The sequence below is a fragment of the Platalea leucorodia genome (assembly GCF_965183815.1).
Source record: "Platalea leucorodia genome assembly, chromosome: 4".
NCBI lineage: Eukaryota > Metazoa > Chordata > Aves > Pelecaniformes > Threskiornithidae > Platalea > Platalea leucorodia.
Window position 1 is genome coordinate 70,026,582 of NC_138826.1, and position 18,128 is coordinate 70,044,709.

At 45.3% G+C, this 18,128-nt stretch overlaps 1 protein-coding gene across 1 annotated transcript; it reads left to right on the forward strand.

Annotated features, from left to right (window-relative positions):
- The first annotated feature begins 1,297 nt into the window (after positions 1-1,297).
- LOC309589225 (cytokine receptor common subunit beta-like) lies at positions 1,298-17,793 on the forward strand. The gene is made up of 14 exons (XM_082309180.1): positions 1,298-1,447; positions 1,967-2,152; positions 4,846-4,975; positions 6,706-6,872; positions 7,460-7,605; positions 8,084-8,255; positions 8,352-8,484; positions 8,587-8,747; positions 9,647-9,792; positions 9,896-10,070; positions 11,105-11,195; positions 11,484-11,553; positions 15,229-15,326; positions 16,997-17,793. The coding sequence occupies exons 2-14, from the start codon at positions 2,065-2,067 to the stop codon at positions 17,676-17,678; spliced, it is 2,259 nt and encodes a 752-aa protein (XP_082165306.1). The 5' UTR covers positions 1,298-1,447; positions 1,967-2,064; the 3' UTR covers positions 17,679-17,793.
- Positions 17,794-18,128: the final 335 nt, after the last annotated feature.

Below are 18,128 nucleotides of genomic sequence, written 5' to 3' on the forward strand. Positions count from 1 at the left end.
ACCTAACTGGAGTAAATTAAGTGAGACAAGTAAGAGAGTATTGCTTGGAATCACACACAGTGTGAGTGTGCTTAACAAGCATGAAAAGAAGAAAAAGCAATTACTTATGAATGACTGAAGTTTCAAGAGACATAGTGCATGAGTATTCACTACCAATCCTCATTTTTATCCACTAAGGTCTCTGCATGTAAGTGGGATAATTGTTCTGCCTCTTAAGAAGAAACTGAAGGGATAAGCTTACACCTCTTTTTTTATCTGTGAAAGAAGCATGAAGAGAAGGAGAGTGCATGTGTGCCTTTTGGGGACTGTGAAGACAAAAAGTCTCCATTCTCAATCTCATGTCCATACACTGTGTGCAATGTTCACTTTTACAGCATGTCCTGAAAATTATTGCCAAGTAGCTTTCCCTTCTTCTCCCTCTCTTTGGCTTGCTCTGCTTTGCTTTCAGCTTTTTAAAAATTTTTCTAACGCACTTCCAGCTGCCACAGAAATTGTGTATGGATGTAATCCAAAGTTGCCTGAACTCTGGTACTTTCAACTGATAAAGGTACTGCCCAAAACTATAGTAGTGTCTTCACAGAGACTGTAGCCTAGGTTAGAGAAAGCAGTAACAAACTTCACAGGCCTCACTTCTTTAAATGCCACCACTCCCCTTCCTTTTTTCCCTAAGATTAAAAAGAAGATCTAAATATACATTAAATTACACTGTCTCCATTTGAGTGCATTTTCCTCACTTCTACTGATGCAGAGTGATATTATCACTTAAATTAAAATGTGTAATCAGACTGTGGCTTGAATTTTAATCCCTTAACAGTGTGGGTTTAGTTTAAGCAGAATCCATGCTTTTAGCGCTACTATTTGGATGGAGACAGTTTTATAGAGGTCAGGCTTAGGAACAGCAATGTGTCTTTAAGACAACATTCACGATGTAAGCTAATGTTTTCTTTAATGACTGTTTGACTTTATGGCAATGAATTTTCCTTTCAGAAAACATTGCACAGAAGGAGAATGATGGTTTAAAGGACAGGTTTTGAGTACAGATCAACAGAAAAGAGAACAAGCAGCAAAGTTCAGCCTCTGTTAAGAGATGATTACATCTTATCTGCAGAAAAATTAGTTGCATTTCTTGGAAATTGTTTAAGCAAAATATAACGGTGAAAAGTACTTCCCTCTTCCTCTTAATTGTATGACATCTGGTCAGGAACCTAGCTGCTGGACCTATGCTGCAAACAGGAAGGTCTGAGAGAATAAATCAAACGTGCCTCTGCTGCTGAAGGCTATAACAGCACAACTGAAAGGGAAATAGAGCACAGGCTCATTTGAAGGGGTAGGGCTGTGGGTGTCCCACTGGCAGTTGCATTTGCACTGCCTCCACGTGAGTGATAAATGAGAAAGTCAAATACCACTTGCTGTGAAGCGCCTGCCTTGAAGACCACTCAACATTCAGGTAAGGCAAATGTGGTGTTACTGTGGGGAAGGAATTGGCAAGGAGCTCTCTCTCCTCAAACAAACAAGGACTTAAAAGCCCTGTGAATCAGGTCTTAAAGTGAAGAAATAGGAGGACTGGATCTCTTAATTCACCAGAAGTACATTTTTGTGAGTAGGAGTGGTAAGAGAGGCAAGGAAGTGTTTCTTTTTGGACAGGTTAATGATTCAATGGAACAGCAGGCTGTACTTTGTATGGATCAGATGGATGAATCAACACAGATAATTAATTCCTTCTCATAACTTAGGGGTTATTTCTTACTCCTAAGGTGAAGGAAGGAGGTGGAAAATCCTGTCAATACTTCCAAACAGCAAGTTTTGTCCTTGTCCTCTGGTGAAGAGGCAGAAAGTTTTCCCATTAATAAATTATCTCCATATGAAGCTACTCTGCAAGATCATGTCAGTGTTGATGGAAGAAGTGGTTTGGGGCCAACAGAAGACCCAAGACTCTCCCAGCTAACCACATGAATTTTGCTTTCAGCTACAACCGGTGACAAAGAAGGAAGAACAGTGGCTGTTGAGCATGCATTTGAGGAATAACAGCCAGTGATGCAAGGAGTTGTTGCCTGACATAAGATCATGCTTGTGTGCAAAGGTGTAAAGATGAGAGAGCTCATCAGTCTTTTTCTGGCTCCATGCTTGGTTTTGGGGGTTGGGACTATTAGAGGTAAGTTTAAGACTCTTTGCCTCTATTTTTTACTCCTTTCTTTTCTATTATTGTTCCTTTTCTTTTAGCCTGATATTTCTCCATCCTCCCTTTATTTTGTACTTTCATCTTGGTGACAGAAAGGAGACTCTGTGAGTGTACATGTATGTAGTCGCCAAGGCTATAGCAAACACTCCAGATGTATGTCAATGGGAGAGTTGTGAATGGTATTTAGGCAAGAGCCCAAACTTCATGGGCTAGACAATGTTCAAAGCCTGTTAGTATATTTACTTAAATTGACTAGTCATGAAGTTTCATGTCTGAGTAGGCCTGACTGTTACCAGTATGAGTTGCCTGTCCCATTGTTAGATATCGTTTTGGTTTATACCAAAAGAACAGTTTTTTTCCAGCCTGCCTTTTTTCCTCAACAACAGGTGTCTCTTCTTTATGTCTGTTGACTTGTCTTGCCTTACCTCCAAGTGGTACTCTCCTTTTCTTTCGAGTTAGAGCGAGGGCTGGCTGCTTCTTGAGAGACAGGGAACTGAGAGCTGGTTGATAACACAGCTGGCAGAGCAGAGGTACAGCACCTGTGCGAGTGAGGAACTGAGTCATTACTCATAAGTGTTGGAGGCTCTGAGGTATTGAATAAAAGGTATTGAAATGAAAGGTATTGAAAAATGTACCTGTTGCACATCTATCTTTCCAGAGATAGACACGTATCTCTGGTACTTGGGGGGGATTATGCTCCCTCGTCTAACATGTGATTCGCAGTACTGAATGCCATGGACTCTGTGGTCTCTCAAGCAATAACCCTACGATGACTGAAACAACCTTGTCTTTGCAGCATATTTCACTTTTTGGACCTGAAAGTGACTTGGTTTGGGCACAGGTGTTTCTTGCAAGATTAGGCATCAGCTGCCCTAGGCCTGCTAGGAATGGCAAAACCATTCCTCGCCATCTTTTGGCTGCTGTTTCTGAAAAAAGGACCTCTCAGCCAAGCTGACCCTTGGTAGTAGTAGTAGTTCCCATCATAGCAGAGACAACTCCAGCACCTGTTCTTGGAGTTTCAGTTCTCAGGGAAGGGCACATTCATTTTCCCAAGTTAACAGTGACCTTTCCTCAACAGACACAGCTTCTCCTTGCACAGAGCTTTTTCACAAAAGAAAAAGGAAAAGCAGGTTCTCTGCAAATCCACCTATGAGGTATGTTTGTTTACTCATAGAGTGACACAAATTTTTCAGCCACTAGATTTTTAAAATATGTTTTCCTTGTCAGGAAGCTTTCTCCTTTCTGTGACTTAAATGTCATTGTAGCTAACTGGAGTGGCTGTCTCTCACTTTTGCATATGACTTCCTAGAGGCATAACCCTTGCTAAGGCAAGTGGGCTTATTCGGTGGGCACGTGAATGTATTCACTACCGTGACAACAACCCACAAAGGCAAAGCTGAATGTCCTGCTTAATGAGGCATCTGTTTTTTTACCTTAAACAATAAATCGCTCACTCATATCTTGCACTTACTGCCTTCCTACTGAGACATTTCTTGACTGCTAGAAGAGCAGTGAACTGGTGAGACTATTTGTCTGGCTTTTTTAAAATCTACAATTATGTTCTTAGAAGTCATTTTTCTAAATGTCTCCCAGATTCTTTCTGTCATTAAGGGGTACAAAAGTTAACACTACACTGCCTAGGTTCTGGGGTTCCCCCCATTCAGCTTGGATCATTGTTTATTGCAAGGCTATGCAGAGATTTGCCAGGACTCAGATTTATGCTGATCCTAGGACACTGGTGCTGATGTGAGTGCTCAGCTAAATAAATCCCCATTCAGCATTGCCCAGCTGGTCTTGGTACTCTCATTTCCTCCTACTGGGAACATCAAAAGATCGTTTATAGGAGACAAAAGGCTTCTCATTGGGGAGAGCTGCTCTTTTAGGCTTTCTGTGTTATACTCACACTTGCTTGACCAGCTTTCCATTTGTGTAGGAGTTTCATGGAGCATCAGGCCTCTGCAGTTCAGGAAGAGAAACAGAGGTAAAATCTGAAGTCTTAGATCGTAGTTCACTGTATCAGAATGGCTGTGATTCCTGTCTGGGGGTGGGGAACAGAAAGGAGAAGATGTGTTTGAGCTTTTGGCCAGTATTATGAGGCCCTTTTGCTTCAAAGGCTTGAAGTTTAATGAGGCTTAAAAACACCAAGCTTAACCCTTTGGACTTATCTTTTGAATTAGAATATTTCTTGAAAATTAATTTTACCTATTACAAAACAATTCCAGCTTTTCTTCACAGGTTGTAGACCAGAATCTTGCTTTTCTTGCATGACCATTTTGATTTACAAGCAAGCAGAGTCAAAAAGTACAGGCTTTCTCAGTCCTAAGACTCATGATAAAATTCTGATAAATGGCAACATCATGACAGTCCAGCCTACTCTACGAGCAGCAGCTGCTTTCCTTCAGGCTTTTCCTTCTTTCCTTCTTTCCTTCTTTCCAGGCTTTTCCTTCTTTCCTTCAGGCTTTCCCATGAAGGGCCAAATTTTATTTGTGAAATCCATGCAGTATGAGCTGAACAACATAGGGGATATTCCCAGCAGATCTCATCACCCAGCTCCTCACTTCTCTGTCTCTGTCTTCTCCAGTACAGTAGCAGAACTTGTGTTCATTTTACCATTTCCCACTACCTTCTTTAGCCCCATTTGTCTTCTGATTGTTTCCTCTTTTCAGAGAGCATCCCAATGCAGACCCTACAGTGTTACAACGACTACTTATCTCTTACAACTTGCACGTGGATGGAGTGTTCAGAGGCTCATCAATTTCTGAATGTGACTCTGAACTTTAGCAACAGCAGTGAAAAGTAAGCACCTGGCTGGTGTTCTGTGAAGGATCTAAAGGGGCTTGGCTGTTGAACCTAAGAGACAGAGCTGGGCAAAAAGACAGTGGACTGGGCTTGCAGCTAGCATAGTATCCAGCTTGCAGACACCAGTGTTATGTTGAGGCTAGTGAGAAAGTTGGATCTGTACAGGGTGAGGAAGAACAGGAAGAAGAGCATGCTTATCAAGTAATTTCCATTATCTTTTCAATCACTCTCCCCTGTTTTTGCTGTGAGAGTGCATGCACAAAATATGGCAGGACATGTTAATTATTGAACCTGAGTGGAGAAGGATGCGTTACACTAGATGCAGTGGTGATAATAACTAATCAGAATGGCAAAGAAGGCTTCTTCTTCCTTATGCCAGTAAGAGCATAGCTATGTTGAAATAATTCCTGCGAAAGAAACTGTGAGAAACAGAAGTTGTACGTGTTTGTTTCACTCACTGGGTTTCCTCTCAGAGATACTAGGCTACATCTTGCACTATCTTTTTGCCACTTCTGCTTCCTTTCAAGAAAAAGACAGAACAGTCATACTGGAGAGTATGAGGGAGAGGAAGGGACAAAGAAGACGGCAGAGATAGGGGAAGGAGAAAAAAGAATAATAGTAGAAGCAGGAGATGGAGGCATAAACAGTAGAGAGATTGGAGGGTGGGAAGGAAACGTGAAATAAGAATAGGAAGAAGTTATCTCAGTTTTATTTTTGAGAAAGAGCTCTAGGATTCATTCATGAGTTGACCTGACAGCTGTTGAAGTCAACGGAGAAGGTGCTCCTTGCAGTCTCTACAGTATTGAATCACATTCCAGATGTTAGCAGTTTGCTGTGGACTGAAGCCTACAAACCACAGAAGTGTTCCTGTGGCACAAAGGACTCCACAGTCTGCATGGAAATAATTTTTTTTTTGTAGGAGGACTGCAGTTCCATAGTCCTCACAAAACTTCTGTCCCAACTGCTAGCTGCATTTCTTTGGCTTACCTTCTTTGACTTCTCTAGTGTAAGCATAGCATAACATACATATGTATACATGTAAACTGCCAACCCTACTGTTACAGAAGCAACAAGCTTTGCTTGCTAAGGGAAGGTGAGCTAGGAGCTGAGGGTGACAGCAAGGCATTGACAATGGCGTAATCCCACAGTAATAAGAAAAGCAGAACAGTGAGCGTGATGAGGATCAGCCATCAGTCCAGATCCCCGAGGAAGTCCTTATTCAGCAGCCAGGCTTAAGGTCAAGCTAGGAAGTCAATTCCATGGATTACAATCAGCAACATGTATCACCAGGGACAGATATGGCTGCATCATAGCTCAGGCAAGGACCAAAGGCAAGGGTCTGAAACTAAAAGCATCTTCTGAGTGAAGGTGAGGAGGCCCTCAGTCAGGCTGATTCCATCTTAGACAGCCTTGAGCATGGGTAGCCAAACGCCTTGCGGGGGGCTGGGCGTGAAAGAGGTTGTGTTCAGGGCCCAGACACCTACCAACCCAAGATGGTTATTGTGGTTCCTTTAAGGAAAGGAAGAGAGAATAACGCAGATGTGCTTGATATTAGAGAATTTATTCATGTCACTTAATGAACTACAGGAGTATGCCAACATAATGCAGTGATAAACATTGATTTAGAAACAGAATAAAATAGCATGTGGGAAAGGTTTCAGAAACCATGCTTTGGGCCATCTAGCAGCATCCTACTGAGACAGTCATGCTTTTTTCTGTGTAACCAGGAACAAAGAAATGACCTGCAGGTCCCACAAAGGTGAAAACCACACTGACTGCCAGAACTTCACAATGCACTGGGCGTGCGACATCCATGGATATGATGATGAAAACTACAACTTCAAATTTGACCTGACGCTACAGACAGAGCTAAATGTCTACTTGTTTCAGAATGGTAAAGATGAACCACTAAGTCTTGTCTCTATTCTAGAGTATTTAAAAGTTTCTTGAATTAATGATGTATTGAATATCTAATCCTAAAAAGATACTTAGGTCAGCCCTTAACCTGCAATGTAAGCAAGAGTGAAGTTAAATGGCTATAAGACCATACTAACACCTTCAAATTCAGTGCATTCGGGATAGACAAAAATGAGTCTTCAATGACTACAATGAAAAAAATGGGGGTAGATCTGCCAGCTAACCAGTGTCTTGATTGGGATTGGGGGAAGATATCAAAAAAGTCTTCTGTTTCAGCACCATGGTCCACATGCATTGCAGCATATTGTTTTGCTAAGTTGCTATACAGCCACAAAACAGCACTGCTCTCCCTACTTTCGTCTTCTGTTCATGAATATATTTCCCAGGTCTTGTAGAGTTTGCACTTTGTGGTGAAAAAGAATCCTGGATTATTTGTAGCAATCCAGGGAAATTGTTAAATATCCAGATTCTGTCATTCAGAGAATATCAGGTAGGCATTTTCTTCCCCTCTTCCCGTCCCTGTCCTCACTATCTCATCTCATGCATTGTGCCTTCACCTTCCAGTTCAGATCCTCCCACCTCAAAACCTCTCAGTCAGCTTGACGGAATCAGACTTCTCGCTGACCTGGGAAGCAGCTGATGGAAGCCAAGGGCTGGGCAATGCACTGGAGTATGAAGTCACTTACAAGCGGGACTGGGAGTCCTGGGAGGTAAGAGCGGAGCAGTCGGGCTGTTCTGGTTTGGGCTGCACCCTTTGGGGCAGTTGAGAGCCTGTGGTAAACGTTGTGCAAACGAATGGCCTTTCTGTTCTCAGGCACTATGAGGGTATGCAACAAATGTTGTTTCAGGTCAGGAGGAAGGGGCTTTCTTTCTGTTTGCAAGTGACTGGCACAGTGAAATACCATTTGTCCTGAACTGAATGCAAAGATCTGTTCTTCACTGAAAAAAAGCACTGCACTTGGGTTTTGACTTGGAATTGATTTTGCCATGAATGCCTCCCAAATGGAATTAAAGCACGTTCCAACAGGAGCCTGTGGGTTCATGTGGGAAAATGGCAAAATATATATGAAGCTGCTTCCCATTCCAGAAGGATGCACTTTTTTGTTTTTTTTAATTTTTTAAGCATGCATATTCCCCAACTCCCCAATTTCCTCCCTCCCCTCTCTCCCTCCTTTCCCCCAACAACAGAAAGCTGCCTCACTCTTGCTCTCCAGCACCACACAGTGCCGTCTCAGCCGCAAGGACCTTGTCCCAGAGAGCAGCTACGTTGCCCGTGTGCGAGCCAGACAGAGGCAGGCCAGTGGCTTCTCTGGGCAATACAGCGAGTGGAGCACAGAGGTGTCATGGGAGACCCCTAAAGGTAGCGTGGGACGGAGTGGGGCTGGGCAGGGGTGGAAGTGCTGGCTGAGAAGCCAGACCTTTCCTGTCACTTAGCTTGCTCTCATCTTCTCTGAAGGTGGCCTTCAGCCCAGGAACCTTCGCTGCCTCTTCAACGGTGCAGATCGTCTGACGTGCAGCTGGGAAGTGAAGAAAGCGATCACCACCTCTGTCCTCTTTGGCTTGTTCTTCAGGGCCACTCCGGCATCAGCGTACGTGCTCTGCCCACGGCAGCGTGCCTGTGCCTCTCCCATAGAGTTTCTGCTCGGTCCCATTCCCACTGATCTCAGCTCAACCTCTTTTTCTCCCCTCAGAGAAGAGGAGTGCTCTCCTGTAAACGAGAAGGCTTTGCCCCATATCCCATATGTGGTCCAGAGCTGTGAGATCCCTGTTAGCAACCCCAGCAGTCACAGCCAGTACCACGTGTCTGTCCGGCCCAAGACAGAGGAGAAACTGATTGAAGCGCACAAGAACAGTGAGTTGCTGCATTGTTTCCTGCTTCTCCTGGTTGTTTCTTGGAGAGATGCCTGTCTGGGCAAGTGGGGCTAAGGACAGCAGTGGTGAGGAAAAGCGTATGGGCAGAGGAAGAGACCGGGACTGATGAAGTAAGGAACTGGACGCTGGGTCAGGTCAGAGGTCTGGGAGAGGTGGCTTGTAGGTGTGGAGTTCCTCAGCGGCACTTGTTACGCTGAGGAAGGTGTCAGTGGTGGAAACTGCTGTGCAGAAATTCAGGCTGTGACCCAGAGCTTCGCCGTGAGTGATTGTCACCATGCTGAGTGCTCTGTGATTGACCTTCATGAGTGTCCCAGGTGACGGGAAGCTCTGGTGAGAGGTGTTTGTGAGCAATGTGTCACTATGTGATTTCTCAAGAAGCCACTGGCGCTCTTGTGGGTTTGTGCAGCGGCTCCTGGAGCACTGGATGAGGTAGGACTCCTCTGCTGAGTGAGGTGTGCCAGGTGGATCATCTCTGCCTGCATGTATCTGGAGGTACTGGTGCTGCTTTTCACAGACTAAAGCTGGGAGAGCTCCTGCAGTGGACAAAAGGATCAGGCAGTAGCTCCAACAGAGCTGAAAATCTCTGGAAATGTGGTGGACCAGCATGGGTGTTGCAAATATTGCTTTAGTGCTTTTCTGTACACAAGGAGTGCTGTCAATATTAATGGATAAGCATTTTCTGTTATTTAATGGTCGACTGGTTTACTGTATTTGACTAGGAAATGAAGATGCAGGGAACTAAGAAGTGTTAAAAAGCCGAGACTTCTTACATTGCATAAACCAACATTGTTTTCAGTCTCTGGAAACTGTTCACAGTGGTGAGAGGGAGTGCTGGACCAGTATGTTGATAAATACTCTGAGACATTCCGTGTGTTCCAGTTAAGGTGCAGCCGCCTGCAAATGTGTCGGTAACAGTGACAGAGAGCCAAGAGTATGAACTGGGGTGGATAAAACACACTTTGACATATGGCAACATAAAACAGAGATACCAAGTCAAGTACTGGAAAAACAACCAATACGAAAAGGTAAGTCTTAGAAGGTGCAGGAGTCCTGGATTTCTCTTTGCTGGGCAAATGCGAAAGACAGTTCCTCTCATCTTCATCGTTTGTGCTTCTTTCTTCTCCCCAGACTCTCCAGAAGTTAAATATCAGCAGTGATGAACCTCCCTTCATCTTCACCCCACAGATGCTGGCATCATCTACAGAATATAGGGGGAAAATGCGTGCAAGGGTGAATATGCGTGACTATTACGAGGGGCCTTGGAGTGAATGGAGTGAGGAGTTCACCTGGAAGACAGAGAATGGTACTTTTCATGCAGGCTACTTCTGTAAGATTTTGTGGATGGTTAATGGCTGAGATGCCTCTATAGAAGAATGCATTCTCTCAGCTGGGGTTGAAGTTTGGTCCAGCCATGAGCTAGCTGGGGTCGCGTAACAAGGCAGCTGTGCTGTCTGCATCCTTGCAGTAAAGCCGCAATGCTAAGGAAGGAGGTGAGCAGGGATGACCTTTTAAACTACTCTCCTACTTCCCTTCACAAGGTGAGTACAACCAACCATAAAGTTTTCCACATGGAGAATCAAGCAAAGATCCTGCCCAAAAGAAGTCCATTCTGCTACCAGTGACTGAAGAGCCCAGGACTGCAAGAAGACAGAATATAAGCCATCAGTCTTTTATATTTGCAGAGTGACTATAGGGTTGTGTAAGACCCACAGTAGAGTCCACTGGAGACAGAGAGGAACCTTTACACGTTCTTGTGGTTTCTGGACTTAGAGGCAGAATGTCTCCTGTCAGTACGGTCTTGTGGCCAAAGTAATACGATCGTATGTGATTTGTCCTGAGGAAACTTGTAGTGCAAAGACAGCTGGCAAATTCTGATGAGGGTACTCCGCAAGAAATTGGTATGTTGTTGACGATCAGTTACGGCCATTAGCAGAGGAAGCTCTTGCTTTGAAAATCTCTGAGACCCCATCTCTTCAGGACTGGTCAGAGTAAGGCAGACCTAAGGTGCCTGAAGACACGGCTATTGTTCATGGTGGAGTAAGGTACCTAACCATCTTTTTACTAGCATAAATTGTTTACTCTGATGTCAGTAAAAACCAAACAAGAATCAGTAGAGGAAACGACAAACTCCTTGGGTCAGCAAGCTGTTCGGCCCACGTTTGGTCTCTCCCACTTTGGAGGGCATCCCAACAGCGTGAAAGCCTCATGATCCTGTCCCTTGACCTGCCACCTACATTTCCCTGATCTGCTTGCATGAAGAGAGACCAGAGTGAAAAACCTGTTACGGGAAGCAGCCCCTCTGCAGGTGCATACCTGTTTCTCTTTTCTCTGTTTCAGTTCTCTCACCAGTGGTTCTCCCAGTGACGCTCCCAGCTCTCATCATCACTTTGCTAACAGTTGCTTATTGCAGCTATAAGTATTTCCTCAGGTAGGCTTGCGTTGTGACTAGGAGATTTAGCAGCGTGTGGGCCATGTGGGTGGCATAAAAACTGAGGCACTTCTTGTCCCCATGAGAGAGAGCTCTCTGTGGAGATGAGCCTCGGTGTGCAATGGGCAGTCTGGTGCATGTCTGTGCAAGGGTGAGAGTTGGGTCGGGGCATGCCAGGGCCCTGGTGGTGCCTCACTGTGCAAAGCAGCATGGTGTACGGGGTGCAGTCTTTTCTGGTTGCAGCCACGTTGAGAAGCAAAACTTGAAACCTCTGTGTTGTTGTTGCAGGAAGAAGCAAATGTGGGAGGAAAAGATTCCAAACCCCAGCAAGAGTCTTCTGATCCAGAGCTACCTGAGGGTAAGAGGGAACTGTACCTTGAAGGGTGCTCCTGGAGAAGTACAACTTGGAGTTATTCCAGGGTGAAAAGAAAGAAGGGTGGGGTGTGTTGGGATGTCTGGTTGAGGGGTAACTGCCAGCTCAGGGTCTGGACTGTCACTGAACAGACTGCTGTCCTGTCCAAGAGGATTATGGAGCCTGCTTGAGCTTCATGAAACCCTTCACTACAGATTTCGGTCTTCTGCCTATTTTCCTACCTTAGTATCCAGGACCTGAAAGTTGAAAAATAAAATCAACTCCCCCTTTTGATGCATCTGGTCAGTTTTGCCATCCCTTGTCTCCAAAATGCCTCCAAGACTCCTCATACATGAAAACTGCTGTCCCTAGATGGACTTGACTTTTCTCTGCTCCTGGTCAGGATGTTGCCTGACTCTCTTCAGTGCTACCTTCTGTAGTCTTTCCATGATTACCTCCCTGTATACTCCTCTGCAGTTGCTGGAGGTTGACTTCATACTGTGAGAGTTATATTTCCTCCTACATGCTATTCTTCCTGGACATGGACATTTTCCTCCACATAAGAAAGGAGAGGGCAAAGCAAAGGAAACGTGTAGTTTGCACAGTCATATCTTTGGAGGCATTTTTAAAAGTAAGTGGCTTTGTTTTTCTTTCATCTCTCTCCCTCACCCATTTCCTGATTTCATCTGCAAGGGCCATGCAAATCTTGTGTTCCAAAGAAATTATATCCCAGTAGGTGGATATCACCAAAAGAGGCACTGCATGGGGCATACTTGGAGCTTTATGAAAACAGTGGCTAGGTTCCTTCCTGGAGCTCTCTTGCGTGTTTCAGTTTCTCACTATCATAATTCCACAGCCTTATCTATCTGTGAGTCTACTCTGGAACCGTTGGTTTTGTATTTCATCTCACATCTCTAATGTCTGTATCTCCTTAAGGCAATGCTGCTAATCTCCATTCTACAGACAGAGAGCTCATGCTATTTTTGCCACTGTGTTTTATCTTCTGCTTAAGCTAAATGACTTCCACCTCATTTCTGGCTCCCTGCAGTGCAAGTCAGTGATGCACAACTCCAGGGAAGAGTGGTCTTTACAAAGATTAACAGTTACTTCTCCAATGGCAACACTTTTAGCTTTCCAGCCCTGTCTTCTCTATCAGCCTCACCCCCACTTTGCAAGCCCTTCTGTCCCATTTTATATTTTCACCTTACGTGGAACACCTGGTCTTAGCATTGCTCTTGAGCATGCTGCACATGGTGTGCTGTCATGGTCCTTAGCTAACTCTTCATTTGGCACCCAGTATTTCTCAGCCCCTTATTCAGTCAGCAAGCAATGTCTCTCAGCCCCTTATTCAGTCAGCAGTTGATATAGGGGAAGTGTAGTACACCAGACTGCTTCCCATGATGCATATCTGCATGTTTTGCAGGCTCTGATAAATCCCCCTTGCAGATCAGTCATTGTTTTAAAGTTCCTTTTGATTGATGAATGATGGTGACCAGGCCCAGTCAGCATGGGTTTATGAAAAGGAGGTTCTGCTTGACTAACCCGATCTCCTTCTATGACAAGGTGACCCGCTTAGTGGATGAGGGAAAGGCTGTGGATGTTGTCTGCCTAGACTTTAGTAAAGCCTTTGACACCATTTCCCACCGCATTCTCCTGGAGAAACTGGCTGCTCATGGCTTGGATGGGCATACTCTTCACTGGGTAAAAAATTGGCTGAATGGCTGGCCCCAAAGAGTTGTGGTGAATGGAGTTAAATTCACTTGGCAGCCGGTCACAAGTGGTGTTCCCCAGGGCTCAGTACTGGGGCCAGTTCTGTTCAATATCTTGATTAATGATCTGGATGAGGGGATTGACTGCACCCTCAGAAAGTTTGCAGATGACACCAAGTTGGGCGGGAGTGTTGATCTGCTTGAGGGTAGGAAGGCCCTACAGAGGGATCTGGACAGGCTGAATCAATGGGCCAAGGCCAATTGTATGAGATTCAACAAGGCTCAGTGCCAGGTCCTACACTTGGGTCACAACAACCCCATGCAACGCTACAGGCTTGGGGAGGAGTGGCTGGAGAGCTGCCGAGCGGAAAAGGGCCTGGGGGTGTTCGTTGACAGCCGGCTGAATATGAGCTGGCAGTGTGCTCATGTGGCCAAGAGGGCCAATGGCATCCTGGCTTGTATCAGAAATAGTGTGGCCAGCAGGACCAGGGAGGTGATAGTGCCCCTGTACTCAGCACTGGTGAGGCCACACCTCGAGTGCTGTGTTCACTTTTGGGCCCCTCACTACAAGAAGGACACGGAGGTGCTGGAGCATGTCCAGAGAAGGGCAACGAAGCTGGTGAAGGGTCTAGAGCACAAGTCTTATGAGGAGCGGCTGTTGGAACTGGGGTGGTTTAGCCTGGAGAAAAGGAGGCTGAGGGGAGACCTTATTGCTCTCTACAACTACCAGAAAGGAGGCTGTAGTGAGGTGGGGGTCGGTCTCTTCTCCCAAGTAACAAGTGATAGGACGAGAGGAAATGGCCTCAAGTTGCGTCAGGGGAGGTTTAGGTTGGATATTAGGAAAAATTTCTTCACCAAAAGGGTAGTCAGGCACTGGAACAGGCTGCCCAGGGAAGTGGTTGAGTCTCCATCCCTGGAGGTATTTAAAAGATGGGTAGATGTGGTGCTTAGGGACATGGTTTAGTGGTGGACTTGGCAGTGCTTGGTTAATGGTTGGACTTGATGGTCTTAAAGGTCTTTTCCAACCTAAATTATGCTATGATTCTATGATTCTAATTTGGCTGTCGACAAACTTCATCAACTTTTTTTTCTGTCCATGCACAATAATCAACACCAGTACAAGTCCATCCACCACTCTAAAAAGCATCACAGTAGCTTTCTTACCTATCTCATACTCAGCTCTCCATCCACAAGTGCTCTGTTAGTCTTGTGCTTTTGAGACTTTTCATCCCTATAGCAAATTCCCTTACCCTAAACTTTGTAAACATCCCAGCAGTTTTGTTTCTCTGGTCAGTCAGCACAGGACAGTCATTTTAGCTCTACAGGAACCTGCAGCTGCAACAGCCCCTGACTCCTACACTGCACAAAGATAGGTCAGGGATAGACGACGTGGAAGTGAAGGAATAGTCTTCTGGAGGACAGGACATACTTTGTAGCCACAGTGTTGGGATTGCTTCCACATTACCATCCATTGTGACTTGAAGATCGAAGAGAAATGGATCTCAGCGTGTTCTGGCTAGAGAATGAAGGTTGAAATGTGAAGAGGATCTGCAGATTGGAGCAAGGATGAAGGAGGGAAAGGCTAACAGAAGATGTCAGAACAAATCAAAGGGGTATGAAGGTGCCAGGAATACTTGCAGATTGGCAGTTTTTTAACCTGCATCAATCTATTAAAGATTGCCTGTAGCAACATTTCTACTGTGTTTAAGTGGGGAAACAGCATGGCCCTAAAAATAAGAACAGCGAGGTTGTTGGGAGAAAAGTTATTTAGAAAAGATTACTTCTAAAACACAGATTGATAAACTGGTAAAACTAATTATACAGTGTGAATGCCTGGAAGCTTGCTCTTGTCCTAAGTGTCCATCACAAATGTGCTACTAGCATTCTTGTGCCCATGGCTCCTGGCTCTTCCTGGCCTTAACGTGATCTCTCTTTCATCAGAAGTGTTACAATCTTCATTTTCTCTCTTCAGGAAGCTGTCAGCCAACAGCCGGCCAACCAGGTGGGCTTCAATGGGCAGAACACTTCTGAGGAGCCGGAGCAGATTAACTGCCTTAAAGTGCTGGATGGGTAAGTAAGCAGCCCACTCCCTGCTCCTTTCATGAAAGGTTCCTTACTAACCATGGATAAGAGCATGGGGTAAGAGCAGGCTGTGCATGGGTATCACCCATTGCGATGGGGAGGACAAAGGATTTTCACCTGTATGTCTGCTAAGTCTGTGTACACCTTCCAAACACTTATGAAAATTGTAATGAATTTCTGCAGCTGCAGACCTTGACTTCCCTGGCTGGAAGTCTGAGGTAGAAACCTGCTCCCTTTCTTCCTCTGCATTTCCTTTGAAAATAAGTTTGAATAAAAGTCATTGACCTAATACGGTGGAAATCTTCTTGGCTGAATTCCTCCAGCCTGCCTGAACACAACCTCCTTCTCATGAAAATACACGTATTTCCTTACCTCTTCATTCTCTAGAAATGACATACTTTCTGCTCTTTGAAGCAAAATCTGACTTTGAAAGTGGAATGTGAACAAAGAAGAGCTGCAGTGGTCCCAGCCACTGTGCGGCTGATCAGAAATAGCTCCAAATTGTCCATACAGCCTCAAATTTGTGTCAAGTCTTCAAAAACTGAGCGGGGAGGTGACCATAGTGCTCTGTTCAGGAAACTATCCTAGGTTGCAGAGCAGTTGGGGAGGCTGACACAAATTAAATTGACTCTTGGGTTTCATGACAGTTATCTGCCTCTTAAGAGAGAGGGTCAGCTCTTTTTAATATATACTTTTGTAAGTCATGTGAAGGAAAGATGGATTATGTTTGTTACTTCTTTGAAATCTTTGTCTTCTCCCTTTGTCTGGCTTCACATTCAGTGCTTGTAAGAGACAGGGGCCCTTTATTTTGAAGAAGTAGCTGCAAAGTATCACTGAAAGCTGGAGAGGTGCATAGATGCTGATACTAGCAGTCACATTGCCTCAGCCTACGCTGCTAAATAAATCAGGGCCAAGATGTAGTATCAAGCACTGCCTTGTAACTGCTTGCACTGCTTTGTTGTCAGCACTCTCCCTGCCATGGTTTGGCCTGTGCCAACTAGTGCTCTCCAAGATAACATCCTGGCATGGTTTGGGAGACAGCACAGGGTAGCAACCATTCCCAGTGGGCAACATGGACACAACTGTACCAGGCTAGGCTGTGTCCAGTGTCCTTCAACAGTATTCTAGAAGGCTTTGTACCCAGGCCATGCAAGACACATCCTGTTTCACACTATGAATACAGCTGTAATACAGCGGTCACATTATGTCGTGCACTTTGAACTGAAAAAACAGACACAAAACCTTAGCTGTGTTTTAGGCTGCAGAGACACTGTGGGAGACCCAGAAGACTACCATGGCTATACAGTGTGGACACAGTCAGTCTACGCCATTTTACCAGAGGGCCAAAGGATGGTCCCCGGTCCTGTTTTATTTACAGCAAAAACATAGCTTTTCTCAAAAGCTGATTTGTGCTTGCATATCTTGGCATTGAGAAAAGTTGGTGGTAGATGATCTCTTGCTGTGGCACAGAAAAGGCTGAGGCTTGCGTCTTCTAAGGAAGGTACAAGAGATGTGGCCAAAGGTTCCTCCTGGTTTCCTGGAAGACAGTGTACCCCCTTAGAGCATCTCCTGTTTGTATGCAGTTATCACCTTAGAGAGCTGTCAGTTAGAGAGCTGTCAATAGCAGCTAAAAGTCCTGTGTTTTTTCACTTGAACAGGATGAGTAAGAGTCCAGAAGAGTTCCATGGAGCTGAGGCAAAGACCGTGCAGCTTTCCCATGCTACACTGGCTCCACAAAACTCCTGTCAGACTTCTGGAGTGCCACATAAAACCTCACTTTCATTGTCCACACTTGTCTGCCCAATGAATCAGACTGCTGGTCCATCCTGCCTGTTTGCCAGGTTTCCAGGCAAGAGTGCTGCTCATGCAAGTACTGCTTCCCAGAATTGCTTTGCTTTCAATGGTCCGTACTTATACAGCCCAGTGATGTCCTCCCAGCCCAATATGCATCAGACCCTGGCAGTGGACACACTGGGAGTCTGTGAGAAATCAGTTTCCCTTCAGTATGTGACCCTCCCAAGCGAAGACTGTCCCCAGGCTCCACAGAGGCAAGAACAGCCAGGAGCAGGTCCTCCACAGACCTTCATGCTCCCAGATCAGAAGGAAACAATGCAGCACCTCGACAGTGAGAAAGAAGTCTCATCGGCCCCACCAGCCTGTGGGAAAGGCACGAACATGAGCACAGAAGAGCAGAAATCTCCAAAGGCTCTTAGCCGTATCACGTCTCCTCAGCAGTGCCCCTTGGAGTACATTCCCACAGAGAGCCTGTTACTGCCATCAGCCAGCGGCTCCACCCATCCGCCACTTGTCACAGCCCCGCAGCAGCCACGCTTGCCATGAGTTTTCTCCTGGTAAAACTGGTGTCATGGTCCCAGTTTCAGGTCAAGCACCAACCTCTTCTGAATTGCAACTGGATGTGTTTAGAGACCCTTCAGGTCTCCATGGACTTTCAGAACCCACAAAAATGTCCTTATGTATTTCTTGAAAAGGAGTATTATTTTTCCTGAAGAACCTGTGTTCGAGAACTACATAGTAATACTTAATCCTGGGAGCACCATAACAGTTTTCCTTCATTATAGGCAATTGCTATTCTGTCCCCAACCTAAAACCCAGAAAGAAGGTACAGATCCCTAAAAAAGATCCCTAAGTGTATTGGGTTTACATGGCAAGGGTTTGGTAACAGGGACACTACAGGGGTGGCTTCTGTGAGAAGATGCCAGAAGCTTCCCCCCGTGTCTGACAGAGCCAGTGCCAGCCGTCTCCAAGATGGACCCATTGCTGGCCAAAGCT

Coding starts and splice junctions, on each gene's coding strand:
- LOC309589225 (XM_082309180.1), top strand. CDS start 2,065: ATGCTTGTGTGCAAAGGTGTAAAGATGAGAGAGCTCATCAGTCTTTTT. Junction 2,153..4,845: donor GGGGGTTGGGACTATTAGAG/GTAAGTTTAAGA, acceptor TCCTCTTTTCAG/AGAGCATCCCAATGCAGACC. Junction 8,256..8,351: donor GTCATGGGAGACCCCTAAAG/GTAGCGTGGGAC, acceptor TCTTCTCTGAAG/GTGGCCTTCAGCCCAGGAAC.